Source organism: Ambystoma mexicanum, chromosome 13, assembly GCF_040938575.1.
Source record: "Ambystoma mexicanum isolate Mex_15411 chromosome 13, UKY_AmexF1_1, whole genome shotgun sequence".
NCBI lineage: Eukaryota > Metazoa > Chordata > Amphibia > Caudata > Ambystomatidae > Ambystoma > Ambystoma mexicanum.
In genome coordinates this window covers 185219674-185247250 of record NC_090938.1, presented here as the reverse complement: position 1 = coordinate 185247250, position 27577 = coordinate 185219674, and the positions used below count along the sequence as shown (strand labels likewise).

Here is a 27577-nt window from a genome sequence, read left to right as displayed (position 1 = left end):
CTGTAAGCTGCTCGAGCAGCCGGTAAATCTCACCATCTGTGGGGAATAATGGCTGTTAGGATGTGTCTGGCTCTGCCAGGAGTATTCCGGTAAACTGTCTGAGCTTCAGGAACCTCTCACCATCTGGAGTGAATAATGCCTGTTAGGATGTCTCCAGCTCTGCCAGGAGTATTCGTGTAAATTGCCTGGGCTGCAGCAAGCTCTCACCATCTGGGAGGACGAATGCCCGTTAGGATGCCTCCGGCTTTGCCAGGGGTATTCCTGTAAGCTGCATGAGCTGCAGAAAACTCTGACTATCTGGAGGGAATAATGCTTGTTAGGATGTTTCCGGGTCTGCCAGGAGTACTCTTTCTTGTAAGGTGCCTCAGCTGCCGGGAACTCTCACCATCTGGGGGGAATAATGCATGTTAGGATATCTCCGGCTCTGCCAGAATTATTCCTGTAAAATGCCTGGGCTGCAGGAACCTCTCACCATCTGAGGGGAATAATGCCTGTTAGGATGTCTCCGGCACCGCAACGAGTATTCCTGTAAGCTGCATGGGCTGCAGGAACCTCTCACCATCTGGGGGGAGTAATGCCCGTTGGGATGTAAGCTGCCTGAGCTGCAGGAACCACTCACCATCTGGCAGGAATAATGCCTGTTAGGATGCCTCCGGCACTGCTAGGGGTATTCCTGTGAGATGCTCGAGCTTTCGGTAAATCGCACCATCTGGGGGGAACAATGGCTGTTAGGATGTGTCCGGCTCTGCCTGGAGTATTCCGTTAAACTGTCTGAGTTTCAGGAACCTCTCACCATGCCTGTTAGGATGTATCCAGCTCTGCCAGGAGTATTCCTCTAAGCTGCCTGGGCTGCAGCAACCTTACACCATCCGGGAGGAATAATGCCTGTTAGGATGCCTCCGCTTTGTCAGGTGTATTCCTGTAAGCTGCCTGAGCTGCAGGAAACTCTGACTGTCTGGCGGGAATAATCCTGTTGAGATGTCTCCAGCTCTGCCAGGAGTACGCTTGTAAGATGCCTGAGCTGCCGGGAACACTCACCATCTGAGGGGAATAATGCCCGTTAGGATATCTCTGGCTCTGCCAAAAGTATTCCTGTAAGCTGCCTGGGCTGCAGGAACCTCTCACCATCTGGGGGGAATAATGCCTGTTAGAATGTGTCCGGCTCTGCCAGGAGTATTCCTGTAAACTTCCTGAGCTTTAGGAACCTCTCACCATCTGGAGTGAATAATGCCTATTAGGATGTCTCCAGCTCTGCCAGGAGTATTAATGTAACCTGTCTGGGCTGCAGAAACCTCTCACCATCCGGTAGGAATAATAACCGTTAGAATGCCTCCGGCTTTGCCAGGGGTATTCCTGTAAACTGCCTGAGCTGCCAGAACCTCTCACCAACTGGAGGGAATAATGCCTGTTAGGATGTCTCTGGCTCTGCCAAGAAGATTCCTGTAAACTGCCTGAGCTGCAGGAAATTCTCACTATCTCAGGGGAGTAATGCCTGTTAGGATGCCTCCAGCTCTGCCAGGAGCATTCCTGTAAGCTGCCTGAGCTGCAGGAACCTCTTACCATCTGGGGGAAATAATGCCTGTTAGGATGCCTGCAGCTCTGCCAGGAGTATTCCTGTAAGCTGCCTGGGCTGCAGGAACCTCTCACCATCTGCAGGGAATACTGGCTGTTAGGATGCCTTTGGCTCTGCTAGGGGTATTCCTGAAATCTGCCTGGGCGGCAGGGGCCTCTTACCATTTGGTAAGAATAATGCCAGATAGCATGCTTCCATCTCTGCCAGGGGTATCCCTGTAAACTGCCTAAGCTGCCAGACCCTCTCACCATCTGGAGGAATAATGCCTGTTAGGATGCCTTTGGCTCTGCTAGGGGTATTCCTGAAATCTGCCTGGGCTGCAGGGACCTCTCACCATCTGGTAGGAATAATGCCAGATAGCATGCTTTCATCTCTGCCAGGGGTATCCCTGCAAACTGCCTGAGCTGCCAGAACCTCTCACCATCTGGAGGGATAATGCCTGTTAGGATGTCTCTGGCTCTGCCAAGAAGATTCCAGTAAACTGCCTGAGCTGCCATAACCTCTCACCATCTGGAGGGAATAATGCTATAAGGATGTCTCTGGCTCTGCCAGGAAGATTCTTGTAAACTTTCTGAGCTGCAGGGACCTCTTACTATCTGAGGGGAATAATGCATGTTAGGATGCCTCCGGCTATGCCAGGAGTTTTCCTTTAAGCTGCCTGAGCTGCAGGAAACTCTCACAATCTGGGGGTTGGGTGGAATGCCGGTTAGGATGCCTACAGCTCTGCCAGGAGTCTTCCTTTAAGCTGCCTGGGCTGCAGAAAAACTCTCACCATCTGGGGGGAAAAATGCCGGTTAGGATGCCTACAGCTCTGCCAGGAGTATTCCTGTAAACTGCCTGGGCTGCAGGAACCTCTCACCATCTAGAGGGAATAATGCCTTTTAGGATGTCTCCGGCTCTGCCAGAAGTATAGCTGCAAGCTGCCTTGGCTGCAGGAACCTTTCACCATCTGGGGCAATAATGCCTGTTAGGATGTCTCCGGCTCTGCCAGGAGTATTTCTGTAAGCTGCCTGAGCTGCCAGAAACTATGACCATCTGGAGGGAATAATACATGTTATGATGTTTCCGGCTCTGCCAGGAGTATTCCGGTAAACTGTCTGAGCTTCAGGAACCTCTCACCATCTGGAGTGAATAATTCCTGTTAGGATGTCTCCAGCTCTGCCAGGAGTATTCCTGTAAACTGCCTGGACTGCAGCAAGCTCTAACCATCTGGGAGGACGAATGCCCGTTAGGATGCCTCCAGCTTTGCCAGGGGTATTCCTGTAAGCTGCATGAGCTGCAGGAAACTCTCACTATCTGGAGGGAATAATGCCTGTTAGGATGTTTCCGGGTCTGCCAGGAGTACTCTTTATTGTAAGGTGACTGAGCTGCCGGGAACTCTCACCATCTGGGGGGAATAATGCATGTTAGGATATCTCTGGCTCTGCCAGAAGTATTCCTGTAAGCTGCCTGGGCTGCAGGAACCTCTCACCATCTGAGGGGAATAATGCTGGTTGGGATGTAAGCTGCCTAAGCTGCAGGAACCACTCACCTTCTGGGGGGAATAATGCTTGTTAGGATGTGTCCGTCTCTGCTAGGAGTATTCCTGTAAACTGCCTGGGCTGCTGCAACCTCTCACCATCCGGGAGGAACAATGCCCGTTAGAATGCCTCCGGCTTTGCCAGGGATATTCCTGTAAGCTGCCTGAGCTGCCAAAACCTCTCACCATCTCGGAGAATAATGCCTGTTAGGATGTCTCCGGCTCTGCAAGAAGTATACCTGCAAGCTGCTTGAGCTGCAGTAACCACTCAACATCTGGGGGTGATAATGCCATAAGGATGTCTCTGGCTCTTCCAGGAAGATTCCTGTAAACTTTCTGAGCTGCAGGGACCTCTCACCATCTGAGGGGAATAATGCATGTTAGGATGCCTCCGGCTCTGCCAGGAGTTTTCCTGTAAGCTGCCTGAGATGCAGGAAATTCTCACAATCTACGGGGTGGGGGGGATGGCCATTTAGCATGCTTCCATCTCTGGCAGAGGTATCGCTGTAAACTGCCTGAGCTGCCAGAACCTCTCACCATCTGGAGGAATAATGCCTGTTAGGATGCCTCCAGCTCTGGCAGGAGCATTCCTGTAAGCTGCCTGAGCTGCAGGAACCTCTTACCATCTGGGGGGAATAATGCCTCTTAGGATGCCTGGAGCTCTGCCAGGAGTATTCCTGTAAGCTGCCTGGGCTTCAGGAACCTCTCACCATCTGCACGGAATACTGCCTGTTAGGATGCCTTTGGCTCTGCTAGGGGTATTCCTGAAATCTGCCTGGGCGGCAGGGGCCTCTTACCATTTGGTAAGAATAATGCCAGATAGCATGCTTCCATCTCTGCCAGGGGTATCCCTGTAAACTGCCTGAGCTGCCAGAACCTCTCACCATCTGGAGGAATAATGCCTGTTAGGATGCCTCCAGCTCTGCCAGGAGCATTCCTGTAAGCTGCCTGAGCTGCAGGAACCTCTTACCATCTGGGGGAAATAATGCCTGTTAGGATGCCTGCAGCTCTGCCAGATGTATTCCTGTAAGATGGCTGGGCTGCAGGAACCTCTCACCATCTGCAGGGAATACTGCCTGTTAGGATGCCTTTGGCTCTGCTAGGGGTATTCCTGTAATCTGCCTGGGCTGCAGGGACCTCTCACCATCTGGTAGGAATTATGCCAGATAGCATGCTTTCATCTCTGCCAGGGGTATCCCTGCAAACTGCCTGAGCTGCCAGAACCTCTCACCATCTGGAGGGATAATGCCTGTTAGGATGTCTCTGGCTCTGCCAAGAAGATTCCAGTAAACTGCCTGAGCTGCCATAACCTCTCACCATCTGGAGGGAATAATGCTATAAGGATGTCTCTGGCTCTGCCAGGAAGATTCTTGTAAACTTTCTGAGCTGCAGGGACCTCTTACTATCTGAGGGGAATAATGCATGTTAGGATGCCTCCGGCTATGCCAGGAGTTTTCCTTTAAGCTGCCTGGAAACTCTCACAATCTGGGGGTTGGGGGGAATGCCGGTTAGGATACCTACAGCTCTGCCAGGAGTCTTCCTTTAAGCTGCCTGGGCTGCAGAAAAACTCTCACCATCTGGGGGGAAAAATGCCAGTTAGGATGCCTACAGCTCTGCCAGGAGTATTCCTGTAAGCTGCCTGGGCTGCAGGAACCTCTCACCATCTAGAGGGAATAATGCCTTTTAAGATGTCTCCGGCTCTGCCAGAAGTATACCTGCAAGCTGCCATGGCTGCAGGAACCTTTCACCATCAGGGGCAATAATGCCTGTTAGGATGTCTCCGGCTCTGCCAGGAGTATTTCTGTAAGCTGCCTGAGCTGCCAGAAACTATGACCATCTCGAGGGAATAATACATGTTATGATGTTTCCGGCTCTGCCAGGAAGATTCCTGTAAACTGCCTGAGCTGCAGGAACCTTTCACTATCTGAGGGGAATAATGCCTGTTAGAATGCCTCTGGCTCTGCCAGGACTGTTCCTGTAAACTGCCGGAGCTGCAGGAACCTCTCACCATCTGGGTGAAATGATGCCTGTTAGGATGCTTCCGGCTCTGCCAGGAGTATTCCGGTAAACTGTCTGAGCTTCAGGAACCTCTCAACATCTGGAGTGAATAATTCCTGTTAGGATGTCTCCAGCTCTGCCAGTAGTATTCCTGTAAACTGCCTGGACTGCAGCAAGCTCTAACCATCTGGGAGGATGAATGCCCGTTAGGATGCCTCCAGCTTTGCCAGGGGTATTCCTGTAAGCTGCATGAGCTGCAGGAAACTCTCACTATGTGGAGGGAATAATGCCTGTTAGGATGTTTCCGGGTCTGCTAGGAGTACTCTTTATTGTAAGGTGCCTGAGCTGCCGGTAACTCTCACCATCTGGGGGGAATAATGCATGTTAGGATATCTCCGGCTCTGCCAGAAGTATTCCTGTAAGCTGCCTGGGCTGCAGGAACCTCTCACCATCTGAGGGGAATAATGCCGGTTGGGATGTAAGCTGCCTAAGCTGCAGGAACCACTCACCTTCTGGGGGGAATAATGGCTGTTAGGATGTGTCCGTCTCTGCCAGGAGTATTCCTGTAAGCTGCCTGAGCTGCAGGAACCTCTTACCATCAGGGGGAAATAATGCCTGTTAGGATGCCTGCAGCTCTACCAGGAGTATTCCTGTAAGCTCCCTGGACTGCAGGAACCTCTCACCATCTGCAGGGAATAATGCCTGTTAGGATGCCTTTGGCTCTGCTAGAAGTATTCCTGAAATGTGCCTGGGCTGCAGGGACCTCTCACCATCTGGTAGGAATAATGCCAGATAGCATGCTTCCATCTCTGCCAGGGGTATCCCTGTAAACTGCCTGAGCTGCCAGAACCTCTCACCATCTGGAGGGATAATGTCTGTTAGGATGTCTCTGGCTCTGCCAAGAAGATTCCAGTAAACTGCCTTAGCTGCCATAACCTCTCACCATCTGGAGGGAATAATGCTATATGGATGTCTCTGGCTCTGCCAGAAAGATTCCTGTAAACTTTCTGAGCTGCAGGGACCTCTCACTAGCTGAGGGGAATGATGCATGTTAGGATGCCTCCGGCTATGCCAGGAGTTTTCCTGTAAGCTGCCTGAGCTGCAGGAAACTCTCACAATCTGGGAGGTGGGGGGAATGCCGGTTAGGATGCCCACATCTCTGCCAGGAGTCTTCCTTTAAGCTGCCTGAGCTGCCAAAAACTATGACCATCTGGAGGGAATATTACATGTTATGATGTTTCCGGCTCTGCCAGGAAGATTCCTGTAAACTGCCTGAGCTGCAGGAACCTTTCACTATCTGAGGGGAATAATGCCTGTTAGAATGCCTCCGGCTCTGCCAGGGCTATTCCTGTAAACTGCCTGAGCTGCAGGAACCTCTCACCATCTGGGTGAAATGATGCCTGTTAGGATGCTTCCGGCTCTGCCAGGAGTATTCCTGTAAGCTGCCTGAGCTGCACAAACCTCTCACCATCTGGAGGGAATAATGTCTGTTAGGATGCCTCTGGCAGTGCTAGGGGTATTCCTAAAATCTTACTGGGCTGCAGGAACCTCTCACCATCTGGGAGGAATAATGCCTGTTAGGATGCCTCAGTCTCTGCCAGGGGTATTCCTGTAAGCCGCCTTGGCTGCAGGAACTTCTCACATCTGGGAGGAATAATGCCTGTTAGGATGCCTCCAACTCTGCCAGGTGTATTTCTGTAAATTGCCTGAGCTGCAGGAACCTCTCACCATTTGGGGGGAATAATGCCTGTTAGGATGTCTCTGGTTCTGCCAGGAGTATTCTTGTAAGCTGCCTGAGCTGCCGGTAACTCTCATCATCTGGGGGGAATAATGCCTGTTAGGATGTCTCTGGCTCTGCCAGGAGTATTCCTGTAAGCTGCCTGGGATGCAGGAACCTCTCACCATCTGGGGGGAATAATGCCTGTTGGGATTTAATCTGCCTGACTGCAGGAACCACTCACCATCTGGCAGGAATAATGCCTGTTAGGATGCCTCCGGCACTGCTAGGGGTATTTCTGTAAGCTGCTCGAGCTGCCGGTAAATCTCACCATCTGGGGGGAATAATGGCTGTTAGGATGTGTCTGGCTCTGCCAGGAGTATTCCGGTAAACTGTCTGAGCTTCAGGAACCTCTCACTATCTGGAGTGAATAATGCCTGTTAGGATGTCTCCAGCTCTGCCAGGAATATTCCTGTAAGCTGCCTGGGCTGCAGCAAGCTCTCACCATCTGGGAGGACGAATGCCCGTTAGGGTGCCTACAGCTTTTCCAAGGGTATTCCTGTAAGCTGCATGAGCTGCAGGAAGCTCTCACTATCTGGAGGGAATAAAACATTTTGTGAAATCTTGTGATTTCAGATTGTGAAATCTTCGTGTGTAGCGCGGTGCCCGTGTGCATCTAAATCCTCATGGGCCTGTTTCTAAAATGGCGGGCGCATCACGGCGCCAAAATGAGGCTGGCTTACTCCGTTGCTAGGAGACCAGAAGCCCTTTTCCTCGCTCCATATCCTCCGGCAGGCGGAAACGCCGGCGCATCAGAAGGCCAGCAAAAGACCCTGTTTGCCCCTGTTTACTGCCTGTACTGCCGACTGCAAGAACCCCTGGACCTCCAACACCTAGGTTCTTAAGGTAACATTCTGCAACCACATCCTTACAGTTGCGCAGAGGCCACGAATGATCAGTCTCCTCCATTAACATACCTGATCTGCTGCAACCTACCCAGACCCCAGTAAACTACAAACTTGCGCCTGCTTTCTTCTCTTGTGCCTCATGGTCATCCGCACCACCCCACTTTCTTAGGGTGTCACTAGCGCATCGCGCACAATTTCGTCACCTAATCCCCCTGAGAGCCACACCCTCCCGTGAGCTGGACGTCACTACCCCGCATCATGCTTAACCGTATTTGGAATTGTCGTTTCCTAGCCCAAATGCAATATTCAAATCTAGCTGCTATTGCTATTGCACAACAACAAACTTGTTAAGACTCTTAGCTGCCCGCATTTCTGCACATGTACTTACCTAGTCGGCCTAGCTGAACCACTGCCTTTGAGTCATTGACTGCTTTTTGCACATGTACTTACCTAGTCGGCCTAGCTGAACCAATGCCTTTGAGTCATTGACTGCTTTTTGCACATGTACTTACCTAGTCGGCCTAGCTGAACCACTGCCTTTGAGTCATTGACTGCTTCTTTGCACATGTACTCACCCAGTCTGCCTAGCTGAACCACTGCCTTTGAGTCATTGACTGCTTTTTTGCACATGTACTCACCCAGTCTGCCTAGCTGAACCACTGCCTTTGAGTCATTGATTGCTTTTTGCACATGTACTTACCCAGTCTGCCTAGCTGAACCACTGCCTTTGAGTCATTGATTGCTTTTTGCACATGTACTTACCTAGTCGGCCTAGCTGAACCACTGCCTTTGAGTCATTGATTGCTTTTTGCACATGTACTTACCTAGTCGGCCTAGCTGAACCACTGCCTTTGAGACATTGATTGCTTTTTGCACATGTACTTACCTAGTCGGCCTAGCTGAACCATTCCCTCTGAGTCATTGATCCACCTCTGCCCAGAGCGGAACCTCTCTTCGTACCCTTCAGTGCACTCACACCTCTCCCCACAGACGGTTAGGACATTGGGATCACGATATGCGGCCACGGCCAACTGTCATCTACCTTATTTGCGCTATCATATTAGGACTCACCATCACCACATCCTTTTGCTCCCCTACTTCTTGCATTGCTAAGACCTATCCCTTTCACTCTACCTCACACTATCCCACATTGCTCGTCAGCAACCCATATCTCAATGACCCCGCCTTATGGCTCCAACACTTTGCCACCAAATCTACACCCAATCAACCCTGCACCCTCAAAGATAGGAATCTCCGACTTGGTTCTAGACTGCCTCGTGCCCCTCCTGCCCATGGCATTCAGCGTTCCTACACTACTACTACCCTCCCTACTACGCAGAAATCACCACCCTCCCAGAGCACCATCTCCACTAAAGAACTCAAGGGCGCCCTCATTAATGCCAGATCTATCACGGCCCACGCGCTGGATATCTCTGACCTCATCACTGCTCAAAACCTCGATTTCGTGGCCATTACTGAAACATGGTTACATGCAGCCTCTGGCCCACTTCTTGCACTCGCCATCCCCAACGGATACTCGATTATTAGAGCTGACCGACAATCAACCTCCAAAGGAGGTGGAGTCACATTCATACATAGAAATAACATTACACTGAGAAATATCCCTAATACTGAGCTTAGCTCGGCAGAATCCCTCTCTGTAAAACTCACCCTTTCCCCAACCAGCACTGCTACTCTCCACCTCATCTATAGACCGCCAGGACCTCTTGGCTCCTTCACAGATGAGATCACGGCCATCCTGACCGTCAATACCAAACCCAACTCTCAGGTACTGCTTCTAGGTGACCTTAACCCTGGCCTATCCGACACTAAGGACCACCTGGCCTCTGAGGTCGCCACCACACTAGCTAACTTAGGCTTCCAGCAACGCATAGACAAACCAACCCATATCAAGGGCAGAACGCTCGACTGGATCACGGATCTTAATTGCAACACCACCATAAGTGCCAATTATGCCTGCGCCTGGTCTGACCATCACACTATCATCTTCCACATACCAGCGACCAACCCGCACACCATTCCTACGATTGCGCCTGCTGTCCCCACAAGGAACAAAAAAGACATCACCAGGGATAAACTACTCCCACTCATCCTCCCCATCTTGAATGACTGCGTGTCCCAGCACAATGACCCGACTGTCCTAGTAGATATCTTCAATCAAACACTGCTTAAAGCCATTGATAATATAGCACCGCTCAAATTACGGAAAGCTAAACAACAAGCCCACTTGAACACCTGATTTACCACGCAGTTTCGAACCTTACGTAAAGAAAAACGCAAAGCTGAATCACTTTGGAAGAGCCACCCTTGTGACTCGAACAAAGAGCGCCTCATTATCACTACCCACAACTACAAGGATGCTATCCTTCAAGCCACAAAGAAGACTTACAATTTACATATCTCCCAAGCGGAATCCAACACCAAGGAGCTATATAAAATCCTTAAAGAGTTGGAATCCCCTTCCCCTGCTCCTGATACTTGCATTAAAGACAGCAATTGGTGCAACAACATCTAAAACGCTCTCCTCAACAAAATCACCACCTTGCAATAAAAAATTAACGCCAATCAAACCACTTTACTCATTAACCCCCTTACCAAACCTTCCATAACCCCCACGACTCCCTTCTCTCACAACCCGTTTAGCTTCACCCCACTCACCATCATCGAGGTCGAAAACATCATTCGCAACTTAAAACCTTCTAACTGCCAAGGTGACTCCTGCCCAGCACCTTTTATTAAGGAAGCGGCACATGACCTCGCTCCTTTTATAACCACCTTCATTAACTCCTCTTTCTTAACTGGTACGGTACCCAATAACTTAAAGGAAGCATGGGTTATCCCTCTCCTGAAAAAAACGACTCTTGACCCTGAAATGCCAACCAACTACAGACCTATCACTACTGTACCGTTCTTACTCAAGATACTTGACAGAGCAGCTTACCTGCAGATTCAGAACTATTTGGAAACTAACAACCTCCTTGGCTCAGGACAATCGGGCTTCAGACCTAAGCATGGGACTGAAACGGCTCTACTAGACCTCAAAACCCCAATTGAGGACATCAAAGACAACGGTAAACTGGCCCTTCTACTTCTGCTGGACCTATCCGCGGCCTTCGATTTGGTCAATCACCAAATACTATGTCGGCATCTGAAATCCGCCGCCCACTTCTCTGACAATGCATCCAACTGGATCAGGTCATTCCTTGACAATAGGCACATGAGAGTTTTCTCCTCGTCCTCATCGGCTGATCTCATACCAGTCACTTGTGGAGTGCTTCAAGGGTCTTGTGTCTCCCCAACTCTCTACAATGTCTTCACCAAACCACTATTTGATGTGCTTGACTATCTGGGCGTCACCTACACGAATTACGCCGATGACACCCAGATACTCATACCCATCACTGGTGACTACATTGCCGACTGCAAAGTCCTCAATGACATCTACCTTGTCATCCAAGCATGGATGGCCCAACACGAGTTGTGCCTCAACGATGACGAGACTGAGCTTCTCATCTTAGGTACGCAAAAGAGACTCAACAAACTGAGCTCTCTGTTTGGTTCCTTTAACATTGACGGTAACCTAATTCAAGTTTCCAAAGATACTAAAACTTTGGGTATTTATCTGGACTCCTCCTTGACTCTCACTAGGCAAACCAATGCGGTAGCTTCCGCATCTGCTTACACCTGCAAATTGATCTCAGCTTGTCGCCCATTCCTTACTACTCAGAATTGCATCACCTTGGCCAGGACCTTGGTTATGTCCAAACTGGACTATTGCAATGCTCTGCACCAAGGCACTAACCAGGGTAATCTTAATAAGCTTCAGATTACCCAAGATAATGCCATCAGAGCGGCCCTCAACATCCCTCGTTCTGCTCACATCTCAGAAACAAGAAAGAACCTCAATTGGCTTTCACTCGCCCAAAGAATCTCACTTAAAGTACTAGCCCTCACATACAAATGCGTAAACCATCAGGCCCCAACGTACCTTGCCTCACGATTTACACAGAGTATTCCATCGCGAGTACTCACATCTTCACAATCCCAAGGCCTTGCGATCCCTAGATTCAAGCTCCAATCTGCTGGGGGCGCCAGTTTCCCAGTTCTGGCGGCCAAGCTTTGGAACACTGTACCTCTCCCTATCAGAACCTTACCTTCATTCAACCTATTTAAACACAAAGCCAAGCTCTGGCTGGTCACATCTCACTAACAACCGTTCCTCTGATCATGACTGGCCCACTTCGCCCCTGTTCTGCTTTGCTCCTTCACTACTGCTCTGTTTGCTACCTTGAATTGTAACGTCAATTGTATTTTGTTCACAATTTATTGTAACCACTGTAACTATATGTCATGTCTGTAACGTTCTTCTAAGATATGCGCCTGGTTGCCCTTGGGCCTGGTCTGCAAATACAAATAATGCCTGTTAGGATGTTTCCGGGTCTGCCAGGAATACTCTTTCTTGTAAGGTGCCCCAGCTGCCGGGAACTCTCACCATCTGGGGGGAATAATGCATGTTAGGATATCTCCGGCTCTGCCAGAAGTATTCCTGTAAGCTGTCTGGGCTGCAGGAACCTCTCACCATTTGAGGGGAATAATGCCGGTTGGGATGTAAGCTGCCTAAGCTGCAGGAACCACTCACCTTCTGGGGGGAATAATGGCTGTTAGGATGTGTCCGTCTCTGCCAGGAGTATTCCTGTAAACTGCGTGAGCTTCAGGAACCTCTCACCACCTTGAGTGAATAATGCCTGTTAGGATGTCTCCAGCTCTGCCAGGAGTATTCCTGCAAGCTGCCTGATCTCACTATCCGGGAGGAATAATGCCCATTTGAATGCCTCCAGCTTTGCCAGGGGTATTCCTGTAAGCTGCCTGAGCTGCCAGATCCTCTCAACATCTGGGGGGGATAATGCCATAAGGATGTCTCTGGCTCTTCCAGGAAGATTCCTGTAAACTTTCTGAGCTGCAGGGACCTCTCACCATCTGAGGGGAATAATGCATGTTAGGATGCCTCCAGCTCTGCCACAAGTTTTCCTGTAAGCTGCCAGAGCTGCAGGAAATTCTCACAATCTCCGGGGTGGGGGGGGAGATGGCCAGTTAGCATGCTTCCATCTCTGGCAGGGGTATCGCTATAAACTGCCTGAGCTGCCAGAACCTCTCACCATCTGGAGGGAATAATGTTCACAATTTATTGTAACCACTGTAACTATATGTCATGTCTGTAACGTTCTTCTAAGATTTGCGCCTGGTTGCCCTTGGGCCTGGTCTGCAAATACAAATAATGCCTGTTAGGATGTTTCCGGGTCTGCCAGGAATACTCTTTCTTGTAAGGTGCCCCAGCTGCCGGGAACTCTCACCATCTGGGGGGAATAATGCATGTTAGGATATCTCCGGCTCTGCCAGAAATATTCCTGTAAACTTTCTGAGCTGCAGGAACCTCTCACCATCTGGGTGAAATGATGCCTGTTAGGATGCTTCTGGCTCTGCCAGGAATATTCCTGAAATCTGTCTGGGCTGCAAGAACCTCTCACCATCTGGGAGGAATAATACCTGTTAGGATGCCTCAGTCTCTGCCAGGGGTATTCCTTTAAGCCGCCTTGGCTGCAGGAATCTCTCACCATCTGGGGGGAATAATGGCTGTTAGGATGTCTCCGGCTCTGCCAGAAGTATACCTGCAAGCTGCCTGAGCTGCAGGAAATTCTCACAATCTTGGGGGTGAGGGGAATGCCAGTTAGCATGCTTCCATCTCTGGCAGGGGTATTTCGTTAAGCTGCCTAGGCTGCAGGAACCACTAACCATCTGGAAGGAATAATGATTGTTAGGATGCCTCCGACTCTGCCAGGGGTATCCCTGTAAACTGCCTGAGCTGCCAGAACCTCTCACCCTCTGGAGGAATAATGCCTGTTAGGATGTCTCTGGCTCTGCCAAGAAGATTCCAGTAAACTGCCTGAGCTGCCAGAACCTCTCACCATCTGGAGGGAATAATGCTATAAGGATGTCTCTGGCTCTGCCAGGAATATTCCTGTAAACTTTCTGAGCTGCAGGAACCTCTCACCATCTGGGTGAAATGATGCCTGTTAGGATGCTTCCGGCTCTGCCAGGAATATTCCTGAAATCTGTCTGGGCTGCAAGAACCTCTCACCATCTGGGAGGAATAATGCCTGTTAGGATGCCTCAGTCTCTGCCAGGGGTATTCCTGTAAGCCGCCTTGGCTGCAGGAATCTCTCACCATCTGGGGGGAATAATGGCTGTTAGGATGTCTCCAGCTCTGCCAGAATTATACCTGCAAGCTGCCTGAGCTGCCAGAACCTCTCACCCTCTGGAGGAATAATGCCTCTTATGATGTCTCTGGCTCTGCCAAGAAGATTCCAGTAAACTGCCTGAGCTGCCAGAACCTCTCACCATCTGGAGGGCATAATGCTACAAGGATGTCTCTGGCTCTGCCAGGAAGATTCCTGTAAGCTGCCTGAGCTGCAGGAAACTCTCACAATCTAGGGGGTGAGGGGAATGTCGTTTAGGGTGCCTCCAGCTTTGCCAGGAGTATTCCTTTAAGCTGCCTGGGCTGTAGGAAACTCTCACCATCTGGGGGAAAAAATGCCGGTTAGGATGCCTACGGATCTGCGAGGTGTATTCCTGCAAGCTGCCTGGGCTGCAGGAACCTCTCACCATCTGGAGGAAATAATGCCTGTTAGGATGTCTCCGGCTCTGCCAGAAGTATACCTGCAAGCTGCTTGAGCTGCAGGAACCACGCAACATCTGGGGGGAATAATGCCTGTTATGTTGCATTTGTCGTTGCCAGTGGTATTCCTCTAAGATGCCTGGGCTGCAGGAACCTCTCAACAACTGGGAGGAATAAGGCCTGTTAGGATGCCTCCGGCTCTGCCAGGGGTATACCTGCAGGCTGTTTGAGCTGTAGGAACCTCTCACCATCTGGGAGGAATAATGCCTGTTAGCATGCTTCCATCTCTGCCAGGGTTATTCCTTTAAGCTGCCTGTGCTGCAGCAAACACTAACTATCTGGAAGGAATAATGCTAGTTAGGATGCCTCCAACTCTGCCAGGGGTATCCCTGTAAACTGCCTGAGCTGCCAGAACCTCTCACCATCTGGAGGAACAATGCCTGTTAGGATGCCTCCAACTCTGCCAGGGGTATTTCTGTAAACTGCCTGACCTGCTGGAACCTCTCACCATCTGGGGGGAATATTGCCTGTTAGGATGTCTCTGGCTCTGCCAGAGGTATACCTGCAAGCTGCTTGAGCTGCAGGAACCACACAACATCAGGGTGGGATAATTCCATAAGAATGTCTCCGGCTCTGCCAAGAAGATTCCAGTAAACTGCCTGAGCTGCCAGAACCTCTCACCATCTGGAGGGAATAATGCTATAAGGATGTCTCTGGCTCTGCCAGGAAGATTCCTGTAAACTTTCTGAGCTGCAGGGACCTCTCACTATCTGAGGGGAATAATGCATGTTAGGATGCCTCCGGCTCTGCCAGGATTTTTCCTGTAAGCTGGCTGAGCTGCAGGAATTTCTCACAATCTTGGGGGTGGGGAGAATGCCAGTTAGCATGCTTCCATCTCTGCCAGGGGTATTCCTGAAAGCTGCCTGGACTGCAGGAACCTCTCGCGATCTGGGAGGGATAATGCCTGTTAGGATGCCTCCGGCTTTGCCGGGCATATTCCTGTAAAGTGCCTGAGCTGCAGGAACCTTTCACCATCTGGGGCAATAATGCCTTTTACGATGCCTCCGGCTCTGCCAGGAGTATTTCTGTAAAGCTGCCTGAGCTGCCAGAAACTATGACCATCTGGATGGAATCATACACGTTATGATGTTTCTGGCTCTGCCAGGAAGATTCCTGTAAACTGCCTGAGCTGCAGTAACCTTTCACTATCTGAGGGGAATAATGCCTGTTAAAATGCCTCCGGCTCAGCCAGGAATATTCCTGTAAACTGCCTGAGCTGTAGGAACCTCTCACCATCTGGGTGAAATCATGCCTGTTAGGATGCTTCCGGCTCTGCCAGGAGTACTCCTGAAAGCTGCCTGAGCTGCAGGAACCTCTCACCATCTGGAGGGAATAACGTCTGTTAGGATGCCTCTGGCTGTGCTAGGGGTATTCCTGAAATCTGACTGGGCTGCAGGAACCTCTCACCATCTGGGAGGAATAATGCCTGTTAGGATGCCTCCAACTCTGCCAGGGGTATTTCTATAAACTGCCTGGGCTGCAAGAACCTCTCACCATCTGGCGGAAATAATGACTGTTGAGATTTAAGCTGCCTGAGCTACAGGAACCCCTCACAATCTGGCAGGAATAATGCCTGTTAGGATGCCTCCGGCACTGCTAGGGGTATTTCTGTAAACTGCTTGAGCTGCCAGTAAATATCACCATCTGGGGTGAATAATGCCTGTTAGGATGTGTCTGGGTCTGCCAGGAGTATTCCTGTAACCTGCCTGGGTTGCAGCAAGCTTTCACCATCTGGGAGGAATAATGCCGTTAGGATGCCTCCAGCTTTGCAGGGGTATTCCTGAAAGCTGCATGAGCTGCAGGAAACTCTCACTATCTGGAGGGAATAATGCATGTTAGGATGTTTCTGGCTCTGCCAGGAGTACTCTTGTAAGGTGCCTGAGCTGCCGGGAACTCTCACCATCTGGGGGGAATAATGCATGTTAGGATATCTCCGGCTCTGCCAGAAGTATTCCTGTAAGCTGCCTGGGCTGCAGGAACCTCTCACCAGCTGAGGTGAATAATGCCTATTGGGATGTAAGCTGCCCGATCTGCAGGAACCACTCACCATCTGGGGGGAATATTGGCTGTTAGGATGTGTCTGTCTCTGCCAGGAGTATTCCTGTAAACTGTCTGAGCTTCAGGAACCTCTCACCACCTGGAGTGAATAATGGATGTTAGGATGTGTCGGGCTCTGCCAGGAGTATAACTGCAAGCTGCCTGGGCTGCAGAAACCTCTCACCATATGGGAGGAATAATGCCCTTTAGAATGCCTCCGTCTTTGCCAGGGGTATTTCTGTAAACTGCCTGAGCTGCCAGAACCTCTCAACATCTGGGGGGAATAATGCATGTTAGGATGTCTCCAGCACTGCCAGAAGTATACCTGCAAGCTGCTTGAGCTGCAGGAATCACTCAACATGTGGGGGGATAATGCCTGTTATGATGCCTTCGTTGCTGCCAGTATTATTCCTCTAAGATGCCTGGGCTGTAGGAACCTCTCACCACCTTGGAGGAATAATGCCTGTTAGCATGCTTCCATCTCTGCCAGGGTTATTCCTTTTAGCTGCCTGGGCTGCAGCAACCACTAATCATCTGGAAGGAATAATGCTAGTTAGGATGCCTCCAGCTCTGCCAGGGGTATCCCTGTAAACTGCCTGAGCTGCCAGAACCTCTCACCATCTGGAGGAATAATGCCTGTTAGGATGTCTCCGGCTCTGCCAGGAAGATTCCTGTAAACTGCCTGAGCTGCCAGAACCACTCACCATCTGGAGGGAATAATGCCTATACGGGTGTCTCTAGCTCTGCCAGGAATATTCCTGTAAACTTTCTGAGCTGCAGGGACCTCTCAATATCTGAGGGGAATAATGCCTGTTAGGATGCCTCCGGCTCTGCCATGAGTATTCCTGCAAGGTGCCTGGGCTGCAGGTACCTCTCACCATCTGGAGGGAATAATGCCTGTTAGGATGTCTCCGGCTCTGCCAGAAGTATACCTGCAAGCTGCCTGGGCGCAGGAACCTCACACCATCTGGGGGGAAAAATGCCTGTTAGGATGTCTCCGGCTCTGCCAGGAGTATTCCTGTAAGCTGCCTGGGCTGCAGCACCCTCTCACCATCCTGGAGGAATAATGCCTGTTAGGATGCCTCTGGCTTTGCCAGGGGTATTCCTGTAAGGTGCCTGAGCTGCAGGAACCTTTCACCACCTGGGGCAATAATGGCTGTTAGGATGCCTCTGGCTCTGCCAGGAGTATTCCTGTAAGCTGCCTGAGCTGCCTGAACCTCTCACCATCTGGAGGCAATAATGCCTGTTGGGATGTAAGCTGCCTGACCTGTAGGAACCACTCACCATCTGGCAGGAATAATGCCTCTTAGGATGCCTCCCGTCCTGCTAGGGGTATTCGTGTAAACTGCCTGAGCTGCAGGAACCTCTCACCATCTGATAGAATAATGCCTGTTAGGATGTCTCCGGCTCTAACAGGAGTACTCTTGTAAGCTGCCTGAGCTGCTGGTAACTCTCACCATCCAGGAGGAATAATGCCTGTTAGGATGCCTCCAGCTTTGCCAGGGATATTCCTGTAAGCTGCCCGAGTTGCAGGAACCTTTCACCATCTAGGGCAATAATGCCTGTTAGGATACCTCTGGCTCTTCCCGGAGTATTCCTGTAAGCTACCTGAGCTGCCAGAACCTCTCACCATCTGGAGGGAATAATGCCTGTTAGGATGTCTCCGGCTCTGTCAGGAGTATTCCCGTAAGCTGCCTGGGCTGCAGGAACCTCTCACCATCTGTGGGGACTAATGCCTGATGGGATGTAAGCTGCCTGAGCTGCAGGAATTACTCACCGTCTGTCAGGAATAATGCCTGTCAGGATGCCTCCGGCTCTGCTAGGGGTATTCCTGTAAATTGCCTGAGCTGCAGGAACCTCTCACCATCTGGGAGGTATAATGCTTGTTAGGATGTCTCCAGCTCTGCCACGAGTATTCCTGCAAGATGCCTGGGCTGCAGCAACCTCTCAACATCCAGGGGGAATAATGCCCATTAGAATGCCTCCGGCTTTGCCAGGGGTATTCCTGTAAGCTGCCTGAGCTGCAGGAACCTCTCATCATCTGGGGGAAATAATGCCTGTTAGCATGCTTCCATCTCTGCCAGGGGTATTCCTCTATGATGCATGGGCTACATGAACCACTAACCATCTGGAAGGAATAATACTTGTTAGGATGTCTCTGACTCTGGCAGGAATATTCCTGTAAACTGGCTGAGCTGCCAGAACCTCGCACCATCTGGAGGGAATAATGCCTGTTAGGATATCTGCGGCTCTGCCAGAAGTATTTTGCAAGCTGCCTGGGCTGCATCAACCTCTCACCATCCGGGAGGAATAATGCCTTTTAGGAGTCCTCCGGCTTTGGAGCGGTATTCCTGTAAGCTGCTTGAGCTGCAGAAACCTTTTACCACTGGGGCAATAATGCCTGTTTGGATGCCTCCGGCTCTTCCAGGAGTATTCATGTGAGCTGCCTGAGCTGCCAGAACCTCTCACCATCTGGAAGGAATAATGCCTGTTAGGATGTCTAAGCTCTGCCAGGAAGATTCCTGTAAACTGCCTGAGCTGCAGGTACCTCTATCTGAGGGGAATAATGCTTGTTAGGATGCCTCTGGCTCTGCCAAGACTATTCATATAAGCTGCCTGAGCTACAGGAACCTCTCACCATCTGGGGGAAATAATGCCTGTTTGGATGCCTCTGGCTCTGCTAGGGGTATTCCTGCAAACTGCCTGGGCTGCCAGCACCTCCACCATCTGGAGGAATAATGCCTGTTGGCAGAGGCGTTGCTAGGGGGGGGCTAAGGGGGCTATAGCCCCTGGTCTTTTGGCTGTAGCCCCGGATAGAATCTCAGGAGCTACACCCAAAAGGCTAGCTAGCCCCCAGTCCCGACATTTCCGACATCAGCGTAGCCCCGGGTCTTCTACAGACCTAGCAACACCCCTGCCTGTTGGGATGCCTTCGACTCTGCCAGGGGTATACCTGTAAACTGCCTCAGCTGCCAGAAACTCTTACCATCAGGCGGGAATAATGCCTATAAGGATGCCTCTGACAGGAAGATTCCTGTAAACTGCCCGAGCTGCAGGAACCTCTCACTATCTGAGGGGAATAATGCAGGTTAGGATGACTCCGGCTCTGCCAGGTGATTTCCTGTAAGTTGCCTGGGCTGCTGGAGCCTCTCACCATCTGGAGGGAATAATGCCTGTTAGGATGCCTCCGGCTCCGCTAGGGTTATCCCTGAAATCTGCCTGGGCTGCAGGAACATCTCACCATCTGGGAGGAATAATGCCTGTTCGGATGCCTCCGTCTCCTCCAGGGGTATTCCTGTAAGTTGCCTCGGCTGCATGAACCTCTAACCATGTGGGAGGAATAATGCATGTTAGGAAGCCTCCCACTCTGACAGGAGTATTCCTGTAAGCTCCCTGGGCTGCAGGAACCTCTCACCATCTGGGGGGAATAATGCCTGTTAGGATGTCTCAGGCTCTGCCAGGAGTATTCCTGTAAACTGCCTGGGCTGCAGGAACCGCTCACCATCTGGGGAGAATAATGCCTGTTAGGATGTCTCCGGCTCTGCCAGGAGTATTCCTGTAAGCTACTTGGGCTGCACGAACCATTCACCATCTGGTGGGAATAATGCCTGTTAGTATGCCTCCGGCTCTGCTAGGGCTATTCCTGTAAAGTGCCTGAGCTGCCGGTAACTCTCACCATCTGGGGGGAATAATGCCTGTTAGGATGTGTCCGGCTCTGCCAGGAATATTCCTTTAAACTGCCTGGTCTACAGGAACTTCTGACCATCATGGAGGAATATTGCCTGTTAGGATGTCTCCGGCTCTGCCAGGAGTATTCCTGTAAACTGCCTGAGCTGCAGGAACCTCTCACCATCTGGGGGAATAATGCCTGTTAGGATGGCTCCGGCTCTGCCAGGAGCATTACTGTAAGATGCTTGAGCAAGGAGCCAAGTACCCCCACTTCAACCATCTCGCCCATATTGCCTATATGTTGGGAACCAGAGTGTGAAACATGTGCAGTACCATTGAAAATACAGATACCAAGGAGAAACCTGGAAGCAAGGTTCCTATTGAGAAAGCCATACCTGCATACGAGACAGTATGATGGTCATTTGAATGAAATCCCAAAAGCAACAGGACAAATGTCTGGAAGAGCCGAATGGTGACGTCACACACAAAGCCAGACTGACGTATATAGAAGAGATGCAGAGACAAGAGAATGAAGATATTTTATAAGGCATCAAGAAAGTATCAAGGATAAGTGACATCTTGGGTTCAAGATGAAGAAACGTATGCTACAGAAATGATGAAGATATCAACTCATTTTACACATGTACATGTGCAAAGAAACGCAAGCAGGCAAAGTATTCTTGAGGCTAGCTATGTAGTGAATAGATTGCTGCATGCGCCAATGTATACATATATAGGAGTGAGTAAAGAATGGATGTTTCCACTGCGTGTTATAGCAGAGCTGGACTAGAAAAGGAAGGGCTTTCCAGTGTGTCGAAGTTAAAAAGCAATTGAATTAACAGGAGTGAACCTCAGAAAGGTGAGGCTGGATGAGTACCAAGAAGCTAAGGCCGTTCAGGGCTGGGATGAACAGACATTAGTTACAATTGTGCGAAAGAACGAAACTCCTGTTCAGAAGGCATGGACGAAAACAAGGAAGAAGTCAGAGGTCTATTAAATAATAGTATTTTAAATACACTAGAGATGAATTTTGTGGTCTTCAGTCATGTGGAAGGATGAAGTTGGACAAGACAAACAAACAGATGAAGCACCCCTACGCATGGAGGCAGAGAATGCCTTCACTCCCCTGAATTCTCCAGACAAAGTACATTTCCAAGGACAATATTAAAACCGTCAACCTTTTTGCCAACTAGATGAGTGGTTTCGATTATTGATGTTTGAGTAGCTTCGGCATCCCCATTCATCTCAAGGGTATTGTTACCTCGTCTTAAAGGGCTGGGGGTCTACCAGTTCAGCACCATCTAAAGTTCCTACCTTAGTCCCTTTCACTCATAGAAAGGAGTTAGAAACCACACTGTATCTGGCCTCTAGATAACCGCCTTTGATGTTCCTGGGAGGTGATAATGGTTTGCTGGGTGGGTAATGGGGCCAGGGAGATTTGGCCTGTTTTAAAAGGAATCTATCAGCATTTTTATATGTGTGGCTTTCTTTGAAATGTGTGAATCATTGTCATGTATTTATTTGTTTATTACCGCCCAAGGCCCGCAGGCATCAGGGCGCACATTACCCCAACAAGACAAGGTATCAGGAGGCCATCATGAATAGAAAAAGGGAATTATTCTTGCCTATCCAAGCAAACAAGATAGGAGTCATGCGGGCGTGTTTGAATGTAATCTAGACTTCTATTTTCCAACCAACGGCACAAGATTGATTTCCTCTAACAAACATCTCCTCTCTGACCCTCCCACCCCCCAGCCCGATTGACCACTATCCCGCTGTTTCTCATTATATCTGTAATTAATTTACTGTTCTAATGCAAAGAAAGGCAGAGCCTACAATTTGAAAACAAGTTTTTCTGGTCCCACAGCCACTAGTACCAGTCTCTTACTCGTGTGCACTCTCGTCTAAAATCTCACTGGCACACAATGCATTTTGAAACCTCACAGCACCAATACAAGCCACATACGTAGCCTCGCCCAACGTATACTAATTACAAATGTGCTTCTGCCTATAGCCAATTGCTCATATTACTGAGCAGCTGTATTGACTATTAATGTTGCTATTCCTCTGCCATTAGGAGTGTGGTGCATGGTATGCTTCAGATCATGCAGATGGGTCTTTCAGCATCTGATGGCCCCACTGAGGTGTTTAGCACTTGTCAAACAATATAGCAGAACATATGTCGATACCAAGTATATGATGGGAGTACCTGTGCATATACTTACAATACCTGGCATTTGGTGGGAATGGCTGGGCATATTTTGACAATAACTGGCATTTGGTGGGCAGCGTTCCCACACACATGATGGCATTGCATGCCACATGGTGTATAGGGACATGTTATGTCAATATCTGCATTATGAGCGTTGTGCGTTCTCGATTACCTGAGTATATGGTGCTATTAGCACACTATAATTTGGATAGAAACCCTTTACCCAATGCACTGACCATCTGTGCATCCAGTCACAGACCAACACATTTGTAAATCATGCACTAGAAAACATAAAACGACACCTGTGAGAAAGGATAGCTCAGGGGCAATGCGTTTGTCCTGGAAGAAAGACAACAACAGTGCAACAGAGGTTCGAAACCTGGTCCTGCTTAGATACTACTCACTGGTCTTAAGAGTGTCATAAAAGAACAATTATGACACAAATACGCACACATTGCGATACTTTCCACCAAAGCATCCTTCCACATGCTTCTCGATAAATGCACTAGCTAGGCATGTTGGCTTTCCTAATGCTTGTTTCTCATGGTTGTGGCAATACACACATGTATGGGAAAAAAGTGTCACACATTCCACTCCCTCTGGGGATTCCATTCCTCATTCTCGTGCCCCGAACACCCCTCGCCCTCTTGCCCGGTTCCGGGACTCACAGGTTCTCTCTTCGCCCCAGTTGCCACGGTGCCGACTGCCACAAAGCTTGGGTAGGCATGCTCTTTGCCCGCGGAGACGTCTATCCCCTTGGCGTCTTCCGTGGCGGTTGCTAGACCGACTTCTTCCGCGTCACATGACCGCCGTCTTCCGCTCACGTGTTTCTGGACTACACTCACGTGATGCGCTCGCGGGTCATGTGACCGGGAGGAAATAGCAGCGCCAGTATTTAAACGGCTCTGTTGCGGTGCTTCGGTGCTTCACAGATGTTTCTTCGGATTCCTGTACGGCACTCCTTACCTCTTGTTTCACCCTTTTTGGATCTTGATCTCGGACTTGTTTTACGGACTGGCAAGGGATAACCCTTGGCTTTGGTACTTGTTTTGGATCATTGTTACAACCACAGACTGCTTCACGGACTCCTACTACGTTCCGCCCTTCTTGTGCGGCTTTTGGCATCAGGTGGGCTTGGCACTTGCAACCTTGCTGGGATACTTACATACTGAAAGAACAGCCTTGCTGGGTCCCGGAACTTTCCCCATAGGTACAACCACTAATCCACAGACTCCTTTTGGTAAGACCGTTCCACTTACTTGTTGATTGGTTGTTGTTTCTGTTTTGGCTTGACACTTAACCGGTGTTTCCTTTACAGTGGTTCGGGGTTCCACGAGTACCGCAGTTCCGGAAAGAACATCTCCCACCTGTGGCCTCAAAGGCGGCACAGAGAGTGATCTTGATTCTCTCTGTGCTGCACTTGTGGACAGAGGACTCTTCGGCTACACGACAGTCAAGACACAACAAAAATCTGTTGGCAAAGAAAGTATATATGGACTTCCAACGTTTTTCCTGGCATTTGTTGGAGGAACACATACACACACCACTGCCATTCACACTAGCACGTTATCTGTTATCTGAATTATTGTTGCATTTGGGTGAGCTCAATAGCCATTCCATTCTCCCAAAACAGCTGTAAGAATGGTAATGGATTAATTGCAGCCATTTAGCAGCTGCATAGCCGAGTCTTGTTGCATTCATGTGATTAAAGACAATCCTTTCTGCCTACAAACACATATTTCTGAAAGCTAATGGGTTAATTGAAGCTGTCATGCAGGCTCTAGTGTAAAAAGAAAGCCCTTAGTAACCAAGTGTGCCATGGGCGCTGAGCAACACGGCATCGCAATTCACAGCTTTTTATGGCAAATGTAAATAACAGTAGTAACATTCTGTTTTGTAAAGTCATTCATTATTTTATTTGGATCATTTGCAGAATATGTAAAAAGCTGTGAAGGTAAAAATATCTGAATTGGAGGAACAGGAAGAAAAACCACCTTCAATAGAAAAAGCCAAAACGGTTGTCTTTGCCAGTGCTTGTTTTGGAAAGGTACTGGGTAATCAAGCAAACATCTAGTGCGTGTCTTACCTGCGCCGTCAGCGGGGTTGCTGTGAAGTACACAGAGGACGAGCAGGAGTAACACAGAGACGCTCCCCATCGTGATCAGTAGATTATTGTAAAGGGGTGTCTGAAAAGGAAAGTGGTAGATTTAAGGCAGAGGTGGTTTTAAAGGAAATAAGGGCGAGAAGGATGTGCCAGGGAGGGAGGGAGGGAGGGAGGAAGGAAGGAAGGAAGGAAGGAAGGAAGGAAGGAAGGAAGGAAGGAAGGAAGGAAGGAAGGAAGGAAGGAAGGAAGGAAGGAAGGAAGGAAGGAAGGAAGGAAGGAAGGAAGGAAGGAAGGAAGGAAGGAAGGAAGGAAGGAAGGAAGGAAGGAAGGAAGGAAGGAAGGAAGGAAGGAAGGAAGGAAGGAAGGAAGGAAGGAAGGAAGGAAGGAAGGAAGGAAGGAAGGAAGGAAGGAAGGAAGGAAGGAAGGAAGGAAGGAAGGAAGGAAGGAAAAGAAAGAGAAGTAGGGAGGTACGGTTGTAGTTTTTCATCTTTTCATAAAGTAGTAGAGGCGTTGCCAATTGCGGCTATAGACTAGTCACAATTGAAATCACTATCCTCGCATCTGCAGTTAATTTCTACAGCCCTGGAAGCAATATGGTTCAGCCCATATTGCCTGTCGTTGAACTCTTCCTTCAGTTGAAAATACAGGGCTCGGCAAACAAAACACATTTTGTACTGCATTTTGGTCGGACCTGGCGGGCAGTACAGCACCCGCGAGCACAGCTCGTGGATGCACCGGCACTGTTATGAACGGTGCCGGTGCATCTGAGCTCCCCATTCCCATTCAGCCCTATGCGGCCGAATGGGGAGTTCCTTATTGCCAGCACCTGCGAATGGGCAATTACCGGGTCCGCCGAATTCGGCATGACCCGGTAATTGCCCATTCGCGGGTGCTGGTAAAATCACGGGTTCGGCAGCAGCCGTTTCTTTGTTACAGGCACGGCTACCACCAAACCTGTAATGAGGCCCATTAAATCTACATTCATCTAAAAAAACATACTGGGCCTCATTATTAGGTTGCCGGTCCGGTAACAACGGTACCGGTAAACTTGCCGGTACCGTTGTTACCGGACCGGGAAACTACGAGTTCTGCTGGCGGGCGTACCGGCACCCGCAAGCAGAGCATGTCGTATGCACCGGCACCATTCACAAATGGTGCCGGTGCATCCTACCTCCCCATTCCCATTGAGCCCTATCGGGCTCAAATGGGAATGGGGAGCATTTTATTTCGGCGCCCGCGAATGGGCAATTACCGGGTCCGGCGGGGCAGTAATGACCAGGTAATTGCCCATTCGCGGGCGCCGGAAAAAAATGATACCGGCGGCAGCCGTGCCACTTTTACCGGCACGGCTACCGCCGGTCTCATAATGAGGCCCACTGTGTGCAAATCATAATCAAGGATGTCATTTGGGGGGTCACCAGGGGTCGCACCTGAGACCCCTGTGGTTATGCCCTGCTATCCCTGTGACCTCACTTGCGACCCCTAAACAATGTGTAAAATAAATAAACAAATATATATATATATATATATTTATTTATTTAAATGGAAGCTCCGGGGCTCGGGCCAGTACCATGTGGCTCTTTGTTTCTGGAGTGGCGGGCTTTCTTGTTCAGGACCCTTAAAAAAACAGGTGTAACACTTAGAGCAGTGGCCCTAAATAAGAAAGAATATGAATAACAAATAATTTGTCTTTCTGTTTTTCTATACAATAATGGCTAGACTCTTTAAAGGTTTATTTCAGGCATACATCTTGGGGTGAGTTACTGATTTAGCCAATTAAACACCTCAAATTCACAATGCAGGCAAAAACCTCCAAAAAGCATTTAGAGTAGAATAAGCATCCATTTCGGACTATGGGCCTCATTACGAGTCGCCGGACTAGTAACATTTTACCGGCGCCTGACTTCCCGGTACCAGCGGGACATTACAATTCCAGCGGCCCGGGAAGTCAGGTGCCGGTAAAATGTTAGTCCCCATTCCCACATAGTGCCATTGGACTTCATGAGAGTGGGGACTCAGAAGCAGGGCCGGCCTTAGGGGTAGCAGCGCCCTGGCAAATTGGCGCCCCCCCCTGCCCGCACGCCCCTGGTCAACTGAGTCAGGGGAAGCGACGAGTAGAGGTGTACCTTGAACACTCTTTATTAAGTAATAAAGCGTGCAGGTTTTCTGAAGCATTTTTAAATGATTTATTTCCTCTTTTATGCAATTTTGTTCTGATGCAGCCTTCCATACACCGGCAGGCTCCGACAGCTTGTGCGAAGGTACAGCAGATGAGGGGGCCGCCGTATATGGGGCACACAGCGGACATGTGAAGATGGAGGTAATGACCTGCCGAGAGCTGTGAGGGGATACATCATCGCCGGGGGTTAATCACTTGAATTTCGCAAGTTGCAGTTATAGCATGTTTTTTTTGGCCGTTGTCTCTGTTACAATCATCACAAGACATTCCATCTCGGTGTCCTCGGTCACTTGACAAAATGCTTGTCCCTAAAAGCTTGTGTACATTGTAGAAATGTTTGACCAAGGCACAAGTGGCCCTTGATTTCATTGTGCCACAATAAATGATTTGTTGCAATGTGTCTACCTTTCTCATCTCCATGGCATGCTGTTCGGGATGTTTGTTAATACACAGTTTTGAACCCTCCCAATGGTATGTATTTTGCCAACTTCTGAAGCCTGAAAAGTAGATCCACGCAGGCTTGATAATGTGGCCAACTTTGCACCAGAGCTGCAGATGAACTGGCCTGCTGTTAAATCTCAGTTACCAGTTTAATGGTATCTACAGAGTGTAATTTGCTTTCTGACTTTGAGAACATTCAGACATGTAATTGCATATTTTACTATAGCCGGTAAGATAGCTATAGCCGGTAAGAGCTCAGTGGGTTGAGCGCTTGCTGCTGCGATGAGTGTGCGATCTGCAGGTTGCAGGTTCAAATCCGGCAATGCCAACTCAGCCTGCCATCCTTCTGAGGTTGATAAATGAGTACCAACACAGGTTTGGTGATATTGTATGTCTATTTGTTCTACGTAAAGCGCTTAAGTGTAAGTGCTATATAATCATTGCCATTTGTCCTTGGACGTCTACT

At 49.5% G+C, this 27577-nt stretch overlaps 1 protein-coding gene across 1 annotated transcript in view; it reads right to left on the bottom strand.

The window, feature by feature from the left end:
* Nucleotides 1-27577, bottom strand: part of LOC138521060 (uncharacterized) — a 168392-nt gene that overhangs the window by 115638 nt on the left and 25177 nt on the right. The window contains exon 2 of the mRNA XM_069633581.1: nucleotides 24474-24573. Within this exon, the coding sequence (XP_069489682.1) occupies nucleotides 24474-24543 (70 nt within the window). The 5' untranslated portion in view covers nucleotides 24544-24573. The remainder of the gene's footprint in view (nucleotides 1-24473; nucleotides 24574-27577) is intronic.